Here is a 16,574-nt window from a genome sequence, read left to right as displayed (position 1 = left end):
TATATGTGTGCATAAGTGTTTTAGTTTATTCGGTTCAGTGATTTACAGCTCAGCATTTTTATTCAGTGAAAATAAGAACAGAGCTTTCTCAGGCTGTTTTATATTTTATAATATACCAGTCTACTCTAAATATAGACTATAGGGGAGCTACACTATCAGACTTTTCCTTTTTGATGATGATTTGATGATTTCTTTTCCTCCTGAGTGTGTCTCTCCTCTCGGCGCTGCTCTGCCTCCTCGAGCAGAGACCTGCCCTGTTATAGTCTGTCACATACAGCGCTCTCCCATCTTCTTTTTGGACACTCAAACTTTGTTATATTACATAGAAATGTCTCAACAGACTGTTTTCTGAGTAAACCTGAGATAGTCTAAGAAATAGATCGTGTATATTGTGAGTCACGTCGTGGATGTGTGTATGAGCACATTTGATTAAAGCCGATGTAAATTCAAAAGCCATTCTAAAGTATTTAAAACTTCATATCTTTGCCATTCCTGGAGTTATCAACGTAAAATTAAAAAGTGACTGAAAGATAAATTCACCTCTGTAAGTCCCTGAGAAGAACCTGCGATAATTTTTTCACTTTTGGACCAAAATAAATGACAACACAGTACATAGCAACACCAGTATTGAATTGCGAGACCAGTATCGAATTATTTGATATTATATCAAATATTGTTGCTTCCCTAGTCAGAACAGTGAGACTTATCTACAAGAGCAGATAAGTAGGTGACAGTGAGGAGCTGACTACTGCAATGTCCTTTCAGTGAGTTAGTAGAGTATTAGATAAATTAGGCTATTTAAAAATCATGCATAAATGTGTTATAGTAAAGAAATTGTCTAATATAATATATAATAATATATACATTATTATTATTACTCTTGCTGTAAAAGCACCACTAGAGAAACATTAAAAGACTGAGCAGATAAGCAGTATTGATAAGAGTAGAAGTATTGATAAATCCTTAATGAGACACGTTCTTAATTTCTACACACAGGTCTGTTACATGGACTTATATTTTATATGGATTTTGATGGATTGCAACATGATTTTCTGTTTATTAGAACTCCTCAAAACATGTATCAGGTTCCCTTTCCCTTATAGTTTAAACTAAAATACACTAGGGGGCAGAATGTCACTGGTGTCTCACTGTTCTAATCTAACCTTTGTTATTTACTGGCCTCATTCATTTTGATTAAAACTATTCTGAAATGATTCAGAAATATTAATGAAGAAATAATACGTGCATCTGCAAAACTATAATGTGTCCCTCCCCTAAATTACCCTGACAATGTGTCCGTGGGCAAGGCACTTCTCACCTACTGAGCCTCTGTGATGGCAGGTGCGTCTCATGTGTCTCAAAGCTCATGAATTTTAAATGTTTTCAGAGAGATCATCCTTCAGCCTCAGAGCCTCCGGAGCAGGGCCCAAGCGCCACGGTGAGTTTAACTGCGACTAGAACTAGGACTAGAATGGGACTAGAACCACAACCAGGATTATGAAGGAGTAGAAGTGGGACTAGAACTGGATTAGAACTGGACTAGGACCAGGACTAGAACTAGGACTAAAACAAGGACTGTTAACCAGGACTCTTAACCAGAACTATTAACCAGGATTATTAACCAGGACTCTTAACCAGAACTATTAACCAGGACTATGACCAAGATTATAAACGGGACTTTGAAGGATGAGAACCAAAACTAGATCAGAGCTACAATTTCCATTTAGCGTTAAATATGCTGTAAAAGTATTTTATTTAAAAATGTGAAAAACAGAACTTGTTATTTCTTTGCAGTGGTCCAGTTATGGTCCGAGTTAGTCTAAGTTACCGTATGCATACAGAGCATCCTAATTATTCACCACAATGACTTTATAAGTGCTTTTCACAACTTTCAGAGGCCAGAGAGGAGTTTTGCCTTGAGTATAGCTAACAACAGCTAGCATGTTAACGCACACTTCCTGACTCTTGGACACAAAAGCAGTTTATAATCAGATGCAGACAGCAGGCAGTGGACTTACTCTCACCTCAAGAGCTGCTTTCACGATATGTCTACTGGGGAAGACTCACTGAGCTCAAATCATTGTTGTTGTTCTTTTGTCCAGGCGGGGGACACTCTGTCTCCGGCCGCCGCCACCACAGCCGAGGAGGCCATGTCTGTCGCTGAGGAAACCATGCCCATTGCCCGGGAGACGGCGCCATCGTCACGGGAACACAGGCCATTACCGAGCGACCTGGGAGCGACGGGAGGGGCTGGTCCTTTGGGGGGCGCTGTGCCGCTCGGAGCAGAGGGAGGGAGAGAGGAGTCTGAGGCCTGGGCTGCAGCTGTGCCACCGGTCAGTGACTCTCTAGTGTTTAATTCAGGAAAAGATTAGTTAAGTGGTCATTTGTGAAGAAAAGTAGAAAAAAAAAGTAGAAAAACCTCTGCCTATGTCATCACCTGCCATCTTCATCCAAAATGCTGAGACGATTTACACACAAGGAAATTTACGCACATTTTTCTCACATTGTAAAGATGCACTATGTAACTTTTCGACTGGGGGGGTCCGTCACCGGCTTGTTTCTGTGGTTATGTCATTGCTCTGCCTGGAATGTTCCACAGTATGACATTAAACATCTCTACCTTAACATTTAATCAATTATATAGCTCAGAAAAACCTACAAAAACAGGCATTCTGACTGTGAACAGGGTCGCCTCTCCACAGATATGAACTGTAACTTGGTCTGGTTTGGTATTTATGAAGATAGAAAGTTTTAATGCCATACTGTGGAACATTCCAGGCAAAGCAATAACATCTCCATGGAGAAAAGTAGGGCTGAGCGTTATGGAGTAAAAAATATATCTCAATATATACTGTATTTGCTATATCTCAATATCTGTTTTTGCAGTCGTTTTTGGGTAGTTATTTTTCCTGTACATATAGGCCAAATTCCACAAGGTCGTTTTTATTGAAGTGCAAAGAGGTAGGCAGCTCAATGAGCTTCTGCGATACTTTAAAAAAATATCTATGTGAACAAAAATAACAATTTAACTGTAAAAAGGAAGAAATAATACATATTGACTTCTTTCCATTAAAAAATAAAACAACTCAAGGTAGGCATTTCATATAGGAACAAAGTGCTTCTGTGACATTTAAGATTACAAAAAAATCCCTGATTTACATAAATAATAACAATTTAACTGTAAAATAAAATAAATAATCAATGCAGCGTTGGCAGTGATGCAGTCGCTGTATCAAACCGTTGTGGTGAAGAGAGAGCTGAGCCAAAAGGCAAAGCTCTTCAATCTCCGTTCCTCCCCTCACCTATGGTCATGAGCTCTGGCTAATGACGAGATCACAGATATGAGCGGCCAAAATGAGTTTCCTCCGCAGGGTGGCTGGGCAGGGTGGCTCCTTTAGAGATAGGGTGAGGAGCTCAGTCACACAGGAGGAGCTCAGGTTAGAGTAGATGCGCCTCCACGTCGAGAGGAGCAGCTGAGGGGAGGACATCTGTTCCGGATGCCTTCTGGATGCTTTCTTGAGGAGGTGTTCCGGGTATGTCCCACCGGAGAGATGCGCAGAGGAAGACCCAGGAAACACTGGAGGGACTATGTCTCTCAGCTGGCCTGGGAACACCTTGGGGACCCCCCAGAGGAGCTGGAGGAAGTATCAGGGGTGAAGGAAGTCTGGTAGTCCCTGCTTAGACTGATGCCCCCGCGACCCGGCCCCGGATAAGCAGCAGAAAATGGATGCATGGATAAAAGAAATAATACATATTGCCTTCTTTTCATTCAAAAGTAAAACAACTCAACTCAACTTTAAAACACTTACTTAACAAACTAAAGGTGTTGACTGTTATTATTAGTCAAATCTGTACATTTTCACACAGTTTTGGCACTCTTCATGGGACTCCTTAAATGTTACCGGGTGGGATCATGTGTTTTGTCTGTGTGTTTTCAGGAGTGGGTGCCCATCATTCGCTGTGACATGATGACTCAGAGGAAGATCAAGTCCCAGCCTCCTCTGTCTGATGCCTACCTGCAGGGTATGCCCGCCAAGAGGAGGAAGGTAACTACGGCCACAACTATTACCGCTGGCGACTAGGCTGCCATAGCGAGCCCACTGACCCCTGCATTCCAAACAGGGAGTGAGCATGGGCACGATTTGGCTCTATTGACCCTCGTTCTAATTGACTTTCTATTGAAAAACCATGTTCCTGTCTGTAAGTGCTGCTGTCAGGCTTACATTCTGATTTTAAAATGTTCCTTTTGACCCACTCTACATGATCTTATTTCATTATTTGGTCTGTAAATCAAGATATGAACATTAGTAACGGTTTCCGCCTTTGATAAGAGTGCAAACAGCACACCTGGGTCTGATTTTCCCATTAAACAAAATGCCTTTTCCTTGTAAAAGCAGATAAAAAGCCTGTATAATGTTTGATATCTAAATGTTGTGTTTGTGCTGTAGACCGGACAGGGCAGTGGGAGCCTCCTCTCTCTCTCTGACGCTGTGTCTCAGGCTGCCCGCTCCGCCGGCGTCCGACCAATCACCTCCTCCGAGAGACTGCAGAACGACCTCGACGCCGACGAGCTGCGAGAGGCCTACTCTGAACAGGTGAGGTCAAAGGTCACTCTGAACAGATGGGGTCACACCGTGGATCTATATTAAGAACTGGGTAAGACACTCCTCATTGCTCCTGGTACTGCAGCTCTCAGGAGTTCCAGCCCAGAAAGAATTCTCTCGTAGAACACAATGGGCCTCATTCATGAATCTTTTCTTAAAAATGTTCTTAACTGACACTTAAAGAAGATGCTGAGAGAACTCTGTGCCAGATTCACGAAACGTTCTTAAGCAGATAAATTCATTCTTAAGTAACAGTGACGATAAATTCACCAACACTGAGCTACAAACACCACAGTGCTCATTTGCAATTCATTTACACAGAAAATGTATCTGTATTTAGTTAAAAACACTCTCTGACTTCCAAATATGGCCAATATGGGTTTGGTAGTATGAAAGATCGAGGGAGAAAGTGATGAGGAGGTCAGGTGGAGTGTCTACAGACTACGACTGTTTTACAGATTCAGCGCAGATTTCAAATGTCCAAACTGACATGAACACACTCAGGGAGGAAGATTTAAGCTGTAAACTTATTAAAATAAATGGGCACTTTTATCATATTTATTGCTGACCTGCGGTAAACAGCGAGGGGGGCTGGGGTGGAGGTGTGTAAGAGTGTGCTCTGGTCATGGGGGGTCCTGGGGGGGTCAGTGGGGTGATGTTGGTGTTGACCAGGCTGTGACAGAGGCCCATAAGGAGGCACTGGCGCTGGGACAGACTGAGGCTCACTGCAGCCTGGAGAAAGTCTGTTAGACCCAATAGACACAGGTTCTAGAAAACTCCTCAGAAATGTTACTGGATCACACAGTCATATGTTTATAGGAAATAATTGAAGAAAATATATCACATACAATCATAGAGGAATTTGAATCGTTTGCTGAATTATCAGAATAATAATATTCAAAGACAGTACAAGTTTTTGTTCTTACAAGTGCTCCTGACTGCTCCTGTTCGTAGGATTTGTTCTTTCAGACGAACATTGTCAGTTAAGAAAAAGGTTTGAATGAATGAATGAATGAATGCCACAAATGTTTGTAAAGAAGGCTTTAGTTTCGAATTTGTTCATGAGAATGTTTCATGAATGGGGCCCATTGTATTTTTTGGGAATTTAAACTGCCCGTGTTTGGCTGGAGGGTATCCACAAGTTTCACAAAGGTCAGGTTTTATAAGATTCCTTTCTATTTTCAGAATATGAACTCTTTAGATATGTAAATGTTTTAAGTCCTCAGAGCTAAAAATGAGCTTTGTAAGATTTAGCCTAACCCCCTCTGTGTGCATTCTGAGCGCTGGCTCCACTCCAGCAGTGTTCATAGATAATGGACCTATTTAAAACTTGCTAGATCCGACCGGTGGTGAGTTGGAAAATGGTCAGTCCACTATGTTAACTACGCAGCAATAGAACATATTTTCCCCATAGAACATAATGTAAAAACAAACTGCCTGTGTTCAGGATTTTGTTTTCATATCATAAACTTTATCTGAGCTCAAAATCCTTCAGATGTCCATGTGACCCTGCATTATTGATCTGTTTACATCTCCAAAGCTCAAAATGCCCTGTCCCACCTAGTGATGTCATCAAGCTGTAGTTTTTAAGTTAACAGCTCCTTTTTACCTTTTGTTGAGTACAGAGCTTCAGTCATCCAAATGATTCTCATGAAGGTGTATGGAGTTTAAAAACACAGTGGTAGGGAGTGTTTTCTGTATGAGAGGAAACTCGAGCTAAATGTGCAGGGATTGTGTGTAAAACATGTGTGACTGAAACAAAACTCCAGGGGCCTCATTTATAAAAAACTGCGCAGGAGTTGTCGTAAGTGAGTGTGTACTCCTAGTAGCTACGAGACACCACGCAAACTCCAATTTTGGAAAACCCACCGCACGCACTAAACCACACAATCTGTGCTTTAAAAATCCCACCTGCAGCTAGAATCAGCACACGTCACGTCACGCCCTCTCCACACCTCCACCTCACCATAAAAGGAGCATGTAAAGTGACTGGTGAATGAGATTTCCCTAAACATGAGCTGATAATCAGTGGGTTTGACCGAGACACGCGGGACAGACGGAGGAGGACGCTCCACGCAGCACCACGTGATCACGACAAACACTTAAACAAGGTTTAACAAATAAATACAAAACTAAACGTGATAACAACTCATCTGTTCATTTAATCATATTTCATATTTAGGCAGCACATCTTTGCATTAAAGCCAGTGTGTTTTTAAGTCTATTAAAAGTCCACACGAAACATCCAAACTGCTCAGACATTATTGTGATATTATTAAACCAAAAAAGCTCTTGTGCTCCGTCCGAGGGAAGAGTTTTGTCTCAGGTCGGGTCATTAGTTCGTCCTCTCTGTTGGGTCACAGTCTGTGTTCTGTAGAAGTCTATGATCGCGGTGTGGACTGCTGGAGACCCTGTGCTGCACCGGGAACGTGGCCGCGCTTGTGCATGTCTAATATTGTAGGGAATAATGAGTGGAATAAACAGCCTTTCTCCGTGTTTTGATGAACCAAACACTTAAAATGTACAAATCTGAAGGTAATTCTTTTATATACATGGATTTTCTGATGAATTCTTGATCAAACTCTTCCTCAAACTGTCTTCACGTCTCGCTTCTCTCCACGAGTGTTGCTTTTTCCCCGTGTCTCCAGACTTTGCGTAGTGGTTACAGGAGGTCCCGAGTTGGCATAGAGTTAAGCAAAGTGCCACTCTTCGTTGGTCAGATTGGTCACACGGTCCCCTCGCTCACACACCAGCCTAATGTTCTGTGTGTCTCTGTTTCAGGTGAAGTCTGATTTGAAGAAGAGGATTCGCGAGGACCCAGATTTCAACTCCCAACAGTTCCCAAACTCGCACAGAGCCTTTTCCCCAGACTCCTAACACTTATGAATCCGGGCCTCCGATTGGTCGCCTATAAATGATGTCATCACATTCTCAAAGTTCATTGTCCTCTGTCAGTATAAATCACCTACGTAATACTTTTTTTTTCATTTGCTTCAAAATAATGTGTCACTTTTCAATCAGGTGAAATGATAGATCGCTGACAAGAGGCGCGCTGTGACTTGTGTGTGTGGCGGCTGCTAGTTTCCATGCAGATGTTATTACTACGCGTGGAAAGTTTCAACGTATTGGTATTTTATATTTTATTGGAAAAATGCATTCTTACTGTGAGCTGAGTCTCCTCTTCACAGATCTGACCAGTAACATGGCCTCTTGGCGTTACCTTGCTTGTGTCAGTGAAGCAAATTTAATACCATACTTAGGAATATTCACGGCAAAGCAGCATAGTGTGGTCATGATACTGAAATTACAAACTCGATCTTGATTTCTTTTTTAGTATCGATACCTGCTCAAATGAGTATCTAATTTCTAGTTTCAGTATTAATTCGTTTCTGGTTTTCGATATTTTGACAACCCTAAATTGTTAGTAATATCTCCATGGCAACGATGAGCAGGCGGCGGACCCCAGAGGTGGGGGACTTGCATGTTGTGACATGGACTCGAGTCAGACTTGAGTCACTATTTTTAGGACTTGACTTGATAAAATAGACAAAGATTGGGACTTGACTCGGACTTGAGCCCAGTGACTTGGAAAGACTTGATGATTCTCCTAAAAAATATATTTTTAGGAAAGACTTTTCTCTTTACAGTTGATAAATGCAGCACTTCATTTTACAGAAACAAACTGGAACATGTCCCTCCCACTTCTGTTTGTTACTTTAGATGTAACTGAAGTACTGTGATGTGTATCATCAAATGTACTACAGTAATGTACAGTACAACACAGTAATGTACAGTACAATACAGTAATGTACAGTACAATACATGTACAGTAAAACAGAAGGAACTACATAGAACATGATCCTTCCATTTCAGTGCAGACGACTTGACAAAATAACTTGTTAAACACTTTTACATCTGAATTCTTTCTGTTCTGACTGTAATGATTTGCTCTCTTGTCAAGACATTAAAAAAGGAAAAATGGCATTTCTACAACTCGTATATAAATACTCAAATACCATGACTTTTTAAGTACAATTTAGTTTAAAATTCATATAAATTGCATAAATCTAAGCTTATATTTGGTACTTTTTTGGTTTAAAGACTCGAAATGACCCGAAGCTCAAAGCAGAAGACTTGGACTTGACTTGGACTTATGAGCCAGTGACTCGAGACTGGACTTGGACTTGCCTGTATTTGACTTGGGACTTGACTCGGACTTGAAATCAAAGACTCGAGACTCGCAAAACAAAGACTCGGCCCCACCTCTGCCGTACCCTCATTCTGAAAAGTTACACAGTGCATCTTTAAACGTCAAGTAAGTGAGTTTGTGAAGCCAATCAAACGTAATCATGATAGGACATTTGATTTCTTCCAAACATTATGCTTCAGCCATAGATTTCTCAGATTACACACACATTTTAATTTGTTTTTTCCCGTTCCTCACCTGTGCCTCTCCGCTGCTTGGTCCTGTTCTGTTCAGTGCATATTTATTTTAAAGGGCTCATATTACACTATTTTCTGATTTACGTTACAATGTTGTTTCCTCATCGCAAACATACCTGGAGTTTTGGTTCATTCACAAACAATTAACACCCAAATCCTGCATATTTAGGCTGAGTTCTTCTCTTATACAAGAGGTTTTCCACACACCTTCACTAGAATCATTTGAATCATTTTAGCCCTGGAATTGCCGATCTCTACTGAACATCACAAGGTGGAGCAGAGCGTTTTGAGCTTTGGAGATGCAGACAGACTAATAATAAAGTGTTACTCAGACGTGTGAATGAAACAAAACACAACTCCAGGTCTGTTTTTGAGGAGGGAACGACATTCTAACTTGGTCTATTAAAGCTCACGTGAGTCAAGTTTGTGTAATATAGAACCTTCAAGCTTTCGTCTCGTCTCAGCTCCTCTGTGTCCATGAGTCAGTGTTGTTTTTTTCGTTTTATTTGACTTTCTACGTTTTTGCCTTTTTCTCACGAAAGCACGAGTGGAGTTCTGAATATTTGCTACATGAATGTACAGTACGCAATAAAACCTTGATACACAAAGAGACGGTGCGTGGTTTTTATTTTGAGGAGTTACACTTTTGTCTTTTAACTCACTTTTAACTTTCAAGCGAATCATCTGTGTGTTACGTCTCGAGCGCTATGTAGGTGTGACTCATTACTGCCAACTTCTGGTAACGAATCACATTGCACTATGTTATATCTACCGTATTTCTGCACTATAAGGGGCACTGTCATTAAATGGTCTATTTTAGAACTTTTTTCACAAATAAATCGCACTGGACTTTAAAGGAAACACAACAGTTACTATATTTTCCGGATTATTAGACGCGCTCTTAAGCCTCTAACTGCATCAAAAAACAACCACGTGCCACAATCCAGAGCGCCCTGTACACAAATCCACTCGGGTGTCCCAGCACGACTTCAGTAAACTACAAAGCCGCACCACCTGCAGAACACACAAACACACACGGAGCAGACAGCGACCACACAGCCAAAAACACCCACAGACACACTCATCACTCCACGCCGACGAGGAACGGAACAGAGGAACGAACTGAAAAAAGCGAGTGCGATGTGCCTTTTTGAGTCACAACTGAACAACCGAGTCACTGCAAACACGCCGACAATCCGCTGGTCCCAGACAACACCCTCCCTACACGCCACAACTCACCCATCACACTGTTGGGTTTTATTTAAAGTCCAGTGCGGTTTATTTGTGAAAAAAGTTCAAAAATAGACCATTTAATAACAGTGCGTCTTATAATCTAGACCTGGCCCCAATGAAAGATCATGAAAACCTGGACATTTCCATCACTTTATGAAAAAAAACAGATGTTTGGTCACCATAAGTAACTCCTCTTGAGAACTGTAATACCAAAAAACACTGCTACAATCACAGCAAAACTATAACATTAAAAACAGCAAAAAATGTGACGCAAAAATGAAATGATGAACTGAACGACACAATTTATTGCTAAAAAATGTATCAAAATCTCATCTCGTCTCGATCTCGTGGACTGAATCTCGACTCGTAGAAATCGTATCTTGCCCCATTCCTATTAATTTAGTGATCTCTCCGATGCAAAACTGAACACGACTTCACAAACCCGACGCGATGTGCAGTAAGTAGCCTTCGCTAAAACGAAATTGAAACTTCTAAAACGTATTATAAAAAGCATTTTCAGAAGAATAAATAGTATTATGGTGATCAAAAATACGTTGTGTTAGCAGTGAAAACGCCACAAAAGTCAAATTTATTTTCTCAAACTGGTTTCGCAGCCTCGGGACCATAAAGAGTGGACTTCCTGTTTTAGATCCTGCTCAAGTCACGCAACCAAACTAAACCGACTCATCAGCTTTATCTTCACCGAGTAACAATAAAAACGTGTTCACTTTACACAGTCTGATAGTAATCTTCTGAAGAAACTGCCATGTTTGTAGTTCATTTCTTTTTAATGGGATGACAAACAGATAAAGAGTGTCTGTGTTTGTTCAAGGAGCGGTTTCACACTCTCACAAAATATTGACTTAGCGCTGGGCTCAGGTTTTTGGGCTCTTCTAAAAAAGGCTCGAATGTGAAGTTTGATTTGGTTCAATTTAAATACTTAGAAGCAATCAGTTTTGTCGTTCTGAAACATCGACACAAAAATTTCATCCGTGACGATTTAGGCAGAAGAAACACATTTTTGCGACAGTTAATTGACAAAATAAATTAGTCTGATCATAACTATAGACAGTGTTGGGAAGGTGACTTTTAAAATGTAATCCCCTACAGATTACAGATTACATACACCAAAATGTAGTTTGTAACGGAATCCATTAAATTACTTAAAGTGAGTAATGTAATCTGAATACTTTGGATTACTTGATTTACTGCAGAGAAACAAAGACCAGGAAATCATAACATAAGATGTTTTATCTGCTAAAAGAAAATAAAAAGCCCAGACTTTACTCAACCAAATTAAAAATATTATTGATAGAAGAAGAGGAGACATGTCCACACAGCAGGATTTAGTCCTGTTAAATCCTGGTTTAGTCCTGGTTTAGTCCTGGTTTAGATCTGGTTTAGACCTGGTTTAGACCTGGTTTAGACCTGGTTTAGACCTGGTTTAGTCCTGGTTTAGTCCTGGTTTAGACCTGGTTTAGTTCTGGTTTAGTCCTGGTTTAGTTCTGGTTTAGACCTGGTTTAGACCTGAGTTTAGTCCTGGTTTAGACCTGGTTTAGTTCTGGTTTAGTTCTGGTTTAGACCTGGTTTAGACCTGAGTTTAGTCCTGGTTTAGATCTGGTTTAGTTCTGGTTTAGACCTGGTTTAGTTCTGGTTTAGACCTGGTTTAGTCCTGGTTTAGACCTGGTTTAGTCCTGGTTTAGACCTGGTTTAGTCCTGGTTTAGTCTGGGTTTAGTCCTGGTTTAGTCCTGGTTTAGTTTCCGGCAATGAGTGGAATTACAGAGAGAACAAAAAAGGGAAATAGCCCAAAATATGAAAACAGGAAAATACATCTGTGTAATCAATTTATTTCAACAAAGTAACTGTAATCCAATTACCACTCAGTGAAACAGTAACTGTAACTCATAATCTGTACTCTGATTACATAATGCCGGTACATGTAATCTGTTACTCCCCAACACTGACTACAGGGGCGACAGTGGCCAGGTGGTTCGACGCCCCACCCCAAAGACTGCCTGACCAAGTTCTGACATTGTGTCCTTAGGCAAGGCACTTCACCACAAGATTATTTGAAAATCTTAAAATACTAAACTATATTAACAGTTCGTGTAACATTTGTTCTTTTGAATTTCAATTAAGAACAAAAAACAATAAAATGGGAAAAGAGTTTCATTTTTCCGATCTAGTGTCAAAGAAAACAGATTTTGACCTCCATTTCCAATATTTCATTTTAAGTTTATTTCAAATTACACTAATCAAAAACAGTCTCGTGCCTGTTTTAATTTTGATATTTGATTCTCTTCTAGCAGCAGAACTCCTGGGGTAAATAAACCACAGAAAATAAAATATCAAAATTAAAATAGGCACCGTGACACTAAAGAGGAATAATGAAATAAACTGTTTTCCCATTTCTTTGTTCTTCATTAAAATTTTAAATAATGACTGGTACATGGACCATTATTATGTTTTAGTGAATGACAAGTTGAACCTGCTGAAAGCACAAGGACTAAAGTTTAAGAATGCAATTCAAAGGAGCTTTCAAAGTGAAATCAAACATTATATTTGAGAGATTTGGCACAGTGATGGAACAATAATCACAAACAATTTAACAGTTACAACAGTAACAACGTATTCACAGAAAACATGATTTGTACAAGACACACTCAGCAGCTGTAGTAGTGTATAAATTAACAGTAGAAATACAGAATAAAGCACAGAGCAGATGATCCGTTCAGTTGAAGTTCTAGAGAAAAGCTCCGGGGGGTTTTCTGGGGTCTTTCAGGTTTCTGTATCTGTACGCCAGCCACACGCCCAGGATCTGCAAGAGACGGGATCTGGTTCAGTCCTGGTTCAGTCCTGGTTCAGTCCTGGTTCAGTCCTGGTTCAGTCCTGGTTCAGTCCTGTAGTTTCAAAGTGTGTAAAATAACAAACATTGAGTGAGGGTGCGTTCACTCTTGTCCCTGTTGGGTCCTGGTCTGTACCAAATTTACTCCAGATGGAAAACCTGGTCTAGTCCTGGTCTAGTCCTGGTCTAGTCCTGGTCTAGTCCTGGTCTAGTCCTGGTCTAGTCCTGGTCTAGTCCTGGTCTAGTGCATTTAGAATGTTTCCACAGAGTCTGACCAATCTTCCAGTTCAAACTTGGTTTAACCTCTTCTACTTTTATCACCCATCCCGCGTCAGTCCCGCGTCAGTCCCGCGTCAGTCCCGCGTCAGTCCCGCGTCAGTCCCGCGTCAGTCCCGCGTCAGTCCCGCGTCAGTCCCGCGTCAGTCCCGCGTCAGTCCCGCGTCGTTAGTTCTGACCTCTGTGAAGCTGAAGAAGAGTCCGATTCCTCCGACGAACCTCAGGATGTCCCCGGTGTAAGCAGTGATGATGTCTGCGCAAGGCTGACAGGAGAGCGCCTCCTTCAGACAGCTCTGAAACAATACAACACACACTTCAGACAGGAGCAGACAGGAGCAGAGCCTGTCCTGTTCAGATACAGTTGTATACAGCTGTGTAGATGTGTACAGGTGTAAGGAGTCGTGTACAGGTGTACAGAGTCGTGTACAGGTGTACAGGTGTACAGGTGTACGTGTACAGGTGTATGTGTACAGGTCGTGTACAGGTGTATGTCGTGTACAGGTGTACAGTGTACAGGTGTATGGAGTCGTGTACAGGTGTATACAGTGTACAGGTGTATGGAGTCGTGTACAGGTGTATGGAGTCGTGTACAGGTGTATACAGTCGTGTACAGGTGTACAGGTGTATGTGTGTGTACAGGTGTACAAGTCAGGTGTACAGTCAGTGTACAGGTGTAACAGTCGTGTACAGGTGTATACAGTCGTGTACAGGTGTATACAGTAGTGTACAGGTGTAAACAGTCAGTGTACAGGTGTGTACAGGTGTATACAGTCGTGTACAGGTGTAAACAGTCAGTGTACAGGTGTATACAGTAGTGTACAGGTGTAAACAGTCGTGTACAGGTGTACAGTCAGTGTACAGGTGTACAGTGTCAGTCACAGCGGTGCAGGTGGAGTTGTTGATGTGAGTGAAGCCGCAGCAGTTCAGAGTTCTCTCCACGTCCCTCTGAGTCGCCTCCGACCTGTTCCACCCCACCTCCAGCAAATGGTCCTGCACCAGAGACCAGGATTAGTCTGGATTTAGTCCGGGTCTAGTCCGGGTCTAGTCCGGGTCTGAGGGGTGTTACCTGTTGTTGTTTGTTGAGGGTGAGGCAGGCGCAGGACACAGAAAACTGCATCACAAACACCATGAACAGGATGATCATGTACTGAGCCTGAGTGAAGGAAAGACCCACAAAGAGACCAGGTCTGGACCAGTCCTGCTTTAGACCTGGTTCAGTGTCTATTATAGTCCTGGTTAAGATCCCCTCTAGTCCAGACTTAAACTTCTCCCTAAAGTTTTCAGTTCTGTTTAGACCCACTCTAGTCCAGAAATTAAAAGCTGGTTTAGTCCTGGTTTAGTCCTGGTTTAGTCCTGGTTTGGTCCTGGCTTGGTCCTGGCTTGGTCCTGGCTTGGTCCTGGCTTGGTCCTGGTTTAGTCCTGGTTTAGTCCTGGTTTAGTCCTGGTTTGGTCCTGGCTTGGTCCTGGCTTGGTCCTGGCTTGGTCCTGGCTTGGTCCTGGCTTAGTCCTGGTTTAGTCCTGGTTTAGTCCTGGTTTAGTCCTGGTTTAGTGCTGGTTTAGTCCTGGTTTAGTCCTGGCTTGGACCTGGTTTAGTCCTGGTTAGGACTAAAGTAGGACTAGAAAGGTTTGGCCCAGCTTTGGCCCTCATAGTTAAATCCACAGTTTGAAGGATACAAAGAAGAGCAGGATCTGGTTTTGTCGGAGCGCTCCACACAGTCCCATGAGCGCCACGAGGAACAGGAAGCAGCCCACTCCCACGACCCCGCCCACCACCTGCACACTGGACACGAGAGCGAAGAGGCGCCCCCAACTGGCCACTCCCACCAGCAGCACGCTCACCAGCTGTGGGAGCAGAGGTCGGTCAGTCTACAGGACGTTATGTGGTGACGGCACAAACAGACAATCATCACATGTTTACACCGCACTTTTCAACACACAGGAACACAGGAAACACTCAGTCTTACACTTGCACATGCACTCACACACTCACACACACTCACGTACGTATGCAGAGACTGGGAGAGGGGGTGAAGTGTTTTGCTCAAGGACACAACAGGAGCATTCATCTGGATTTGAACCGCCAACCTGTGGGTCAGTGGATCTGATCATGTGAACAACGATGTTTTATGTCTTGAGGAGGATTTGAACCTCCAGCCTTCAGATGAGTGGACACACACTCTCCTGAAGAGTCGGTTCTTCAGGGTTCAGGTCAGGTTTGGTAAAAACTCAAACTTTTGGACACATATTTTTTAGAATACATTAAAAGTGAGTGAGGACGGCCACAACGTGCTCCTGGGGCAGTTCTGTATCGTTTGAAAGAGCACAGGTACAGAAAGACTTTTAAATTGTGTTCTGAAATTTACTTTCAAAATCCTGGCGTTTGCTGTGGTCAGCTGGTACACTCTGTAAACACAAGCCTGTTCAGCTGGTTAGTTTCACCTGATACAAGTTGATAAACGTGTTTGGTCGGCTTTTCCATTGAGAAACACAGAGGCTGTGCCGCGCACATACATCCTGCTGGTGCTGCCCGTGTGCCAGCCTCTGTGTTGGCTGTGGTTTCACGAGGTTGTGTGTGTAACACTGACGTGTGCAGTGTGGTCGGGCTACTGCTGCACACACTTACCCAAGTCTGAACTGTTTTATCTCATTATCATCTGTTTTTCCAGGGTTCCTTCTGTACATCTGGGAAAAGACTCCTGATGGAATCTGACCTATTATACTGTTGCACTGTGGGTCAATATACTATATACTATATATTATATAATATAAACAGTTTTATGCATTTTTATTCACTCCACATTCTCTGTAGTCAAACTACTACTGTAGCCACAGCTGCCCTGGGACAGACCAGTGTTGTCACGATACTAAAATACAGATATGATGAAATATATAATTGTCTTTCCTTACACATATTATAATAGTACTTTCTTTTCTATTCCCGTGTGGTCTTATAATCCTCAGTGGTCTGTGTGTGTACTAGTCTATGTGCTCGTCTACTTGTGCTGATCCAGCTCAACATCATTCTAAACACATTCAGGGAAGGTTTATTTTTGTTCTGTCAATGGGACTTTTTTAGTATCGACACGTGTGAAAAATGAGTCTTAGTTTCGATTCTATTTTCAGTATCAATCAGTATCTGGTTTTTGCTGCTTTTGACAGCCCTGGGGCAGAC

General features: G+C 42.0%; 2 protein-coding genes across 4 annotated transcripts in view; one reads left to right on the top strand and one right to left on the bottom strand.

Annotated features, from left to right (window-relative positions):
* Positions 1 to 9,655, top strand: part of bag6 (BCL2 associated athanogene 6) — a 43,487-nt gene extending 33,832 nt beyond the window's left edge. For all 3 annotated transcript variants that reach the window (XM_055164026.1, XM_055164027.1, XM_055164025.1), the window contains exons 21-25: positions 1,388 to 1,438; positions 2,103 to 2,333; positions 3,939 to 4,046; positions 4,449 to 4,595; positions 7,386 to 9,655. In XM_055164026.1, the coding sequence (XP_055020001.1) occupies positions 1,388 to 1,438; positions 2,103 to 2,333; positions 3,939 to 4,046; positions 4,449 to 4,595; positions 7,386 to 7,481 (633 nt within the window). In that variant the 3' untranslated portion in view covers positions 7,482 to 9,655. The remainder of the gene's footprint in view (positions 1 to 1,387; positions 1,439 to 2,102; positions 2,334 to 3,938; positions 4,047 to 4,448; positions 4,596 to 7,385) is intronic.
* A 3,162-nt stretch (positions 9,656 to 12,817) lies between these two features.
* Positions 12,818 to 16,574, bottom strand: part of tspan13a (tetraspanin 13a) — an 8,874-nt gene continuing 5,117 nt past the window's right edge. The window contains exons 2-6 of the mRNA XM_055163366.1: positions 15,077 to 15,268; positions 14,469 to 14,549; positions 14,282 to 14,392; positions 13,582 to 13,695; positions 12,818 to 13,099 (exon numbers count right to left, since the gene is read on the bottom strand). Coding sequence (XP_055019341.1) covers positions 13,025 to 13,099; positions 13,582 to 13,695; positions 14,282 to 14,392; positions 14,469 to 14,549; positions 15,077 to 15,268 — 573 coding nt within the window. The 3' untranslated portion in view covers positions 12,818 to 13,024. The remainder of the gene's footprint in view (positions 13,100 to 13,581; positions 13,696 to 14,281; positions 14,393 to 14,468; positions 14,550 to 15,076; positions 15,269 to 16,574) is intronic.

Source organism: Boleophthalmus pectinirostris, unplaced genomic scaffold, assembly GCF_026225935.1.
Source record: "Boleophthalmus pectinirostris isolate CB_2022bp ecotype Guang Dong unplaced genomic scaffold, ASM2622593v1 HiC_scaffold_6, whole genome shotgun sequence".
Lineage (NCBI taxonomy): Eukaryota > Metazoa > Chordata > Actinopteri > Gobiiformes > Gobiidae > Boleophthalmus > Boleophthalmus pectinirostris.
Note: the sequence above shows the minus strand (reverse complement) of the source record. Positions and strands in the feature narration are given on the sequence as shown.